The 7,027-nt window shown below is 32.2% G+C and overlaps 1 protein-coding gene across 1 annotated transcript; it reads right to left on the reverse strand.

The window, feature by feature from the left end:
* Nucleotides 1-5,239: 5,239 nt before the first annotated feature.
* On the reverse strand, nucleotides 5,240-7,027 carry LOC115993127 (EPIDERMAL PATTERNING FACTOR-like protein 3). Its single transcript, XM_031117408.1, has 3 exons — nucleotides 6,274-7,027; nucleotides 5,796-5,845; nucleotides 5,240-5,712 (listed from the first exon to the last, which is right to left on the reverse strand). The coding sequence occupies exons 1-3, from the start codon at nucleotides 6,380-6,382 to the stop codon at nucleotides 5,482-5,484; spliced, it is 390 nt and encodes a 129-aa protein (XP_030973268.1). The 5' UTR covers nucleotides 6,383-7,027; the 3' UTR covers nucleotides 5,240-5,481.

Genomic DNA, 7,027 nt, shown 5'->3' on the forward strand with positions numbered 1-7,027 from the left:
TGTCTGTTTATTGCTTAGAATAGCAATGCACTTGCAAGTATTATAATGTTGAGCATCTCTTACAACAGGGCCAGTGGTACTAACTGCATTTGGTTGTCACTTCAGTCTGCCAAAACTTTATATTGAAATTCCTCACGCATGGATTTCTGTTCACTGCTGCCACCTGCAAATCACACAACAATCTCCTCACACTTGATAGTGGTTTTGTCCTACCGTTTCTAGATTACAAAATTAAAATGTTGAAACATAACTTTCTACGCTCAACTGCAATTAATTTAATTGTTTTGAGTTTGAGTAGGATAGGGATCAAATTTATTTTTGTAGTAATTCTCAATCTAAAGTATGCACCAAGACTGAATTAGAAGAAAACAGCAGCTTATAGATGATACTACTTCCATTCTTCTAGAACTCTCATTTGCTGTACTCCATTTGAACTTGATGTTCTGGATGTCAGAAATCACCTTGAGTAGGATTAGTTCTTAGCACTTTTGTCATCCATGAGTGTCGGCTAGAGGCAGGCACAACGAGTCACATTAAGTGTCCTCTAATAAGTTCATCAGGAATCTTACCTTCAAGAAAGGCTAATTGTGATGGGCCAATGATTGGAGTAACAAAGGGGTGCCCTCATTCCTCATAACTCATAAGTCTCTCGTGATTATAAAGTGACAATTTGGGATGCATGCCCCTCGTCCTTGTGACAATGTCTGAGGGACCTTAATTGTTACATATCAAACTTTTGTGACAACTTTAGGGTAATTATTCAATAATACTTCGAACTAATGCTTGCTCTTCTCACATAATTTGATAATTATGAATTCTATTGATTAAATTCATGATGGGGTTCACTATCATGTGAGAGGCTTCCAAACTATTAAATAATTTTCTGTCTCTTTATACTATTTTGATAAAAATCATGTTATTTATTTTTAGGGTAGAAACATATGGTCATATCAATACATGTAAGGTCGTGATTAAGGGATAATCTTAAGGCATTGTCCATGTCAAAATTACTTTTGTTTAATCCTTATGAATTACGGGAAAAGATCCTCTTCATCTAAAATATATTTTTAATGATTCGGTTTAAATATTACAAATATAAATGTGTATATATTGTCACATTTAATGCTCTTATGAGCACCCTGGTTCCTACCTTTAGACTCAAATATCATGATGTTTGGTAAAAGAAAATGTAGAAAAGAAAAGACGGAGTTGATTGAAATATGAAAATGCAAGGCCTTTCATAATGCCATTCATAGAAAAAGCGGGTACTAGTGAAAACAAGTTACAAGGCGCCATTTGGAAGTTAGAACAGTTCATTAAACTCCTTCATCCTTAGTTGTGAATGATGTAGTACTAATTTATTTACAATTGCACAAACATGTCCTACTATTATTGTAATGTTCGGAGGTGACATACACGTGTTGTTCCAAGTTCCAACCACGTTTGTTAATTTTTCGATTTTCGTCATATAGATCTCATAAAGTTATAAAGAAATCTAAAAAAAACGAATTTTTAAAGTATTGTGAGAATTATTATTATTACGTCAAGAACTGCTTGCCATAATAGCTTTGTATACGATTATATATATGCGTCATAATCCTTGACAACTCGGTAGCCAAATCGCGTAGAAATCTGTTGTAACGATACTGCAAAGAGCTGTTATTTTAAAAAAGTGGTAATAACCTCGATTTCATCATCGCCTTGACAAATTAATTGTTGCTTTGTCAAATCGTTACGGAACAGTACTGACTACTGTGCGTCGATATCTGTCGCCATGACAATTCGTTACAACTTACAACTACTTGTTTAAAGGCCTTATTATTGTCCCAAGGGCTAATTACAACTGAAAACTCTAATCAAAATGTGGTTCGGACTTGAGTAAAAAAAAAAAATTATAGAAAAAGTTCGTGGGAGTGTGTATTTAAACATAAAAGTTAGAATTTCATTTCTTTAATTAAAAAAAAAAAAAGGCTTTTTAGTAAAAATTTGAGCATTTGCAATGAGCTTAACAAACCTCATTTTTTCCAATTTGGTTAGTTAAACCCTCTCCCCTTTCCCCTCTCTTTTCACAACAAGCTCGCCATTCCCTCAATAAAATATTGCAAAACTGTACCTTCATTGTTGTGTTTAAATACTTTAACTCAAAATTTTCAAAAATAATAATTAGGATAAATTCTATTGACATATTATGAGATTCCAATGACAACCATGTTCAAAAGTTTTCAAAACTGATCAATTTGGTCCTTAAAATAAACTTAGTTTCTAAGATAGTCGTGAAAATGACTAATTAGCCTAACAATTTTTAGGGACTAAATTGGTTTCAAGAACCAAATTGGTCAATTTTGAAAAGTCTTGGACTAAGTTGGCATTAGTTTAAATTTCAAAGTATGTATAATGAAATTTTCCTTAATAATAAATTAATAATAATCCCTTCTCTCTTGCACGCACAGTAAAATAGAGTGCTTGTTTGGAAATGTATTTAAAAATGTAGATAGTTAAAATAGGGGCAAAAAAGAAATATTCTAGCAAATATTTAGTTAGAAATTTGGAGTTCATTGGGAATGCTCTAAGAGAATTCAAATCAAAGAATCCATTTGGGTGTTTTAGCCAAAATTTGATTAATCCAATCTCAAATACTGCTTTATTAAGTTAGCTTGCAACTAACCAAAATCTTTAAAAGCCTGGAGAGGCACATGTAGTTCAACAAAAGAATTTTTAGAGTTGTAGAAATAGAGTTATTCGTACCACGTTAAATATTATTAACTTACATGATTTTATTTTATTTAAGACGTCTTGTTTGTGTTTTTGCACTTTTGCTAAATTACGATAAATTAATTTTTCATGTTATAAGGAAGGGAATTTGTATTTTGCCTTATCTCCTTATCAATACTACTTGTACATAATTGAATATATGCCATAAATGTTAAGAATCTTGTAAAAACTATTTGGTTTTCTTTATAAACCAAACTAGAGGTCGAATGTATATACCTCCTCTCCACTTATTGTAACAACTGAATTATCTGAAAAAGAATATATGGAAGAAACTTTAGCATCAAATTTTATGAAAAATTACTGATGTTGTTGATGTTCAAGGTCAGTACCATGTTGCAGGTTCTTGGTTTGGTCTCCAATCGGGCACAGTGTGAATGCTATGCCAGTAATGGACGAACATTTCCTTTTGCACATTCTTGATAATGATCCAAAATTGCTATGTAGTAACTGAAACTAATGTACTGCTTTAACTATAAAGGTAAGAAGTACGTGTGGTTGCAGTAAAATATGAATTTGTAATTTCATTGAACATGCAAGAAGCTGCATGTGTGGTTAAGAAACAAGACCATTTTGGAAGCTATAATTGTTTAGTATACTGTTTTGCATTTCTTTTCATTTTTGACTAAAAGAATTAAAAAATAATTATAAAAGTCTAGTGTTTATCATTTAGATTTCTAGGTTGATAGTTGATACTTACATGGCCGGCTCTACAATTTAGGGGGCCTTAGGCGAATATTTTAAGTGGGGCCTTTTTTTATATTTAAATATTAATCAAATAATATATATTGAAATTTTTTTATATTTAAAATATATTTTTCTTACTTTTTGAGATGCAAAATTACTAATTAAGTTTTTGTATTTAAGTTCCTCTAACATTTCTTTTTCAATTGATAATTGATAAAGTAAGAAAACGTGTTGTCCTATAACTGTGGGCTGTGCAGCCTGTGCTATTGTGTAGTTTGCAATTGTGCAGATGTCCAGCCTGTCCTATGGCTATGTGCAAAAAACTTGTTGTCCTATGACTCCTATCAATCAATCATGTAGTGAAATAGACTAATATATATATATATATATATATATATATATATATAATTTAAATTGAATAAATAGCAGACTCCTCATCTTAATTTTCAGAAAGATAGAGAGGGGGAGAAGATTACCTCTATTATACCCACGGCCCACGCTTGGCCCTTTTCAATTTTGAATTTACTGTGAATTGAGGGGAATCAACAAAGAAAGATTTCAAGTTAGATTGAGTTCATAGAAAAAGATCAAGAATCAAAATGAAGAAAAGAAATGTAAGAATATAGATGGAGAGGTAGAGAGATAGAGAGATGAGAGATTTTTCTTTTGTTTTTGAAATTTATAATCTCTATTTTAGCATATTTCAAGACAATTACATTGTATTACTAATGAATTTTTCTGGTATTAATTTTGATTTTAGCATATTTCAAGAATGAGTTAATAAATTTTTCTCCAAAAATTTAATTTTGTTAGTTGAAGTTTGACTATTTTTGTTTTTTTCCTTTTTAATTTTCTGCATTTTAGGATACAAGGGGGTCTTTTTAATGCATTTTATTGACCAATAAAAGTACTTAAATTTTTTTTAATTAAAATATATAGATAAATATATTATACATATAATTTTTTTTAACAAGTGGGGGCCTTCTTTTATTTGGGGGCCTTAGGCGATTGCATAAATTGCATCACCTATTGAGCCGACCCTGGATACTTACTAAAGAATTTCCATGGGTATTTAAAACCCTCAAGAATGTAAAATAGAGACTATTGTTCATCAAAAAGTCACAAAATCACCTCCACATTTGGGGATTTATAAAGCTACAGTGTTAGCTACATTTTTAGAGTTTCTGCCATATACCTTCAAATTTTTAAAGCTCCACTGTAGCACATCTATCCTAGTAAAAATTCTTTTTTCTTATTCCATTGCTCTCTCTGTCCTTATATTAAAAAATAAAGAATTTTGTGTGAGAAATGGAAAAATATTATTTTAATATGTTGAGTTGTAAAATAAATAATAAGGAGTAGGCTATATTATTAAAGTGGGAATGTATAATAAATAAAATGGTGTTTTGAGAAAGTAAAATGCATATTTTTTTTCATTCTCGAGTGATCATCTTTATGTGCATTTTTTTATTATCCAAAATATAATTATAATTTAATCAATTTTTACCAAATAAATTTACAGTAAGCCCCATCAAAAATTTTTCCTATATACAATTATATTCTACTTTTTACAAAATTTTAAAATTCTCACATTTTATGAGGGACAATTGCATTTCGCCAACTTGCAACAAATAATTATAAAAAACTAATGAAAACTCTCACTTATATCGTATCATATGCATGATGGCTTATGAAATTAGAAAACATTAAACATAGCATATTCAAGAATGAAAGTGGCAAGTACATCCCATTGACCTCTACCATGACTTGTAATTACTTAAAAATTCGCATTCCAAATAAAAGGGTTATCCAACTATTCCGGTTCACAATAATATATAGCAAAAGGCATTTCCTTGGTCAAAACTTTCTCTTTTCCTACTTCAATCATGAACATAATCCGAACAAAGTTTTTTTTTTTTGGGAGCCAATTTGAATTTGGCTTTTGTACAATGAGAAAACATATTTAGTACATGAAGAGAAATGAGAGCTGTTGTAGTCAAATGTCTAATGGTATTCTTCAAGCCTTTATGGACTGTATAAGAAAGGACCACATTTGCATTTCCAACCCTCAGGCTCATAGTTTGCATATTGGATACCCACATGGCTGTGTCTAAAGGTGGTGGGTACTTGAATGGCTTCACATGGAATGCACCCATAACACTTGTGCTCACAGCTTGGTGGAGCTGACCCTATATTGCTTGTTTTGTACATTGCTTCTTTGCTCGTATTTTCCTCTCCTTTCATGCTTTTGAGACCCTTTAAGAAAGAGTAATTGACTGATAAGTAACCACAAAGAGAGAGAGAGAGAGAGAGAGAGAGAGAGAGAGAGAGAGATTAACCTCTTCTTTGTCCAAGGAAACATTTGAAGACTCAGAGCCCTGGTCTGGCCCTGATCAAGCAATTGAATTAGCGGATATAAGAAAGAAACTATTGAAAACTGAAAAGCTTAAGAAGAAGAACACTACAAATAAGCTTAAGCAAGAAGAGAAAAAGTGGAATATGTGTGAAGAAAAATGAAAGAAGCTTTTCACTGAGAATCTCTATGTGAAACTTGGAAGGAGAAGCAACTTCTTTGGAAGTTAAGCCAAAACATTCTTGAGATCTTTTTTAAGACAGAGCTTTAACTTTTACCTTTTTAGATAGTGGTGATTTGCAATCATAGTGGAAATCATTATGTTAGGAAAAGGGTTTCTTGATAAGTTTTTAAGGGTAAGCTAAGAAGCTAAACAACATAGGTATTATGATTGCAAGAAAGAGTGGACATTTATGCTTGTGTGGTGACTGAAAAGAGTCTTTAATGGAGGGCAAGTAGCTCACCTGATTGAGGAGCACCAAGACTATCATTTGGTGGAAAAGGCCTGCTTGTTGCAGAAGCCCAGCTCACTATTTGCAGAGCTATAATAAAACAACAAAACCTTCTCTTCATTCTTCAATGTTCAAGTGATGATGGTGATTATGATAGCAATGAGTAAGTGAGAGAGAGAGACAGAGAGAGTTGATCACTTTAAGAGGTCATGCATGATTGTTGGGATATATATAAAGAAGGTGAGAAAGGCAAGCCAAAAAAATTTCCATTTCCCAAAAATCAAGCCAGAACCTGGATTTCTTGGTTTTCTCTGCCCTTCCTATCTTTGTATTGGTAGAGAGATGTTACTTTACGAGCAAGTGATTCTGGTTTCTTGTCAATTGGCTAAAATCACAGGTACAATATTTCTTTCTCACTTGAAAATCTTATCTCTAATCTGTTTTTCTCTCTCTCTCTTCTTCTGTGTTATATCTTACCTATCAACACAAGACAACTCTCTCTCTCTCTCTCTCTCAAATCAATCTGATAGAGTACTTGTACTACTATATGAGGTGGGCTACTAGCCCAGAATAACAGCTCCTCTTCCTGGGGTCTGAAAATCCTGCAAAACCCATATATAATCTCTCTACCTAGACTGCAGAGCCTCTCCCTTTCTGGCTGATAGCTTCATGTCCATAAAAGGAAGAAATAATCCAGTGGCAGAGAACCATTTACATATGGAAGAAGAAAAAGGCATCAATGTCTGAGACATTCAGTATTGCAGAA

This window comes from Quercus lobata, chromosome 5, assembly GCF_001633185.2.
Source record: "Quercus lobata isolate SW786 chromosome 5, ValleyOak3.0 Primary Assembly, whole genome shotgun sequence".
In the NCBI taxonomy this organism is placed as follows: Eukaryota; Viridiplantae; Streptophyta; class Magnoliopsida; order Fagales; family Fagaceae; genus Quercus; species Quercus lobata.

What these genes read in the sequence shown, in the direction of transcription:
- LOC115993127 (XM_031117408.1), bottom strand. Translation starts at nt 6,382, where the DNA reads ATGAAGAGAAGGTTTTGTTGTTTTATTATAGCTCTGCAAATAGTGAGC. An exon ending in TCTTGGTGCTCCTCAATCAG is followed by an intron (nt 5,846 to 6,273) that starts GTGAGCTACTTG and finishes TTGCTTGATCAG; the next exon opens with GGCCAGACCAGGGCTCTGAG. An exon ending in TTTCCTTGGACAAAGAAGAG is followed by an intron (nt 5,713 to 5,795) that starts GTTAATCTCTCT and finishes TCTTTCTTAAAG; the next exon opens with GGTCTCAAAAGCATGAAAGG.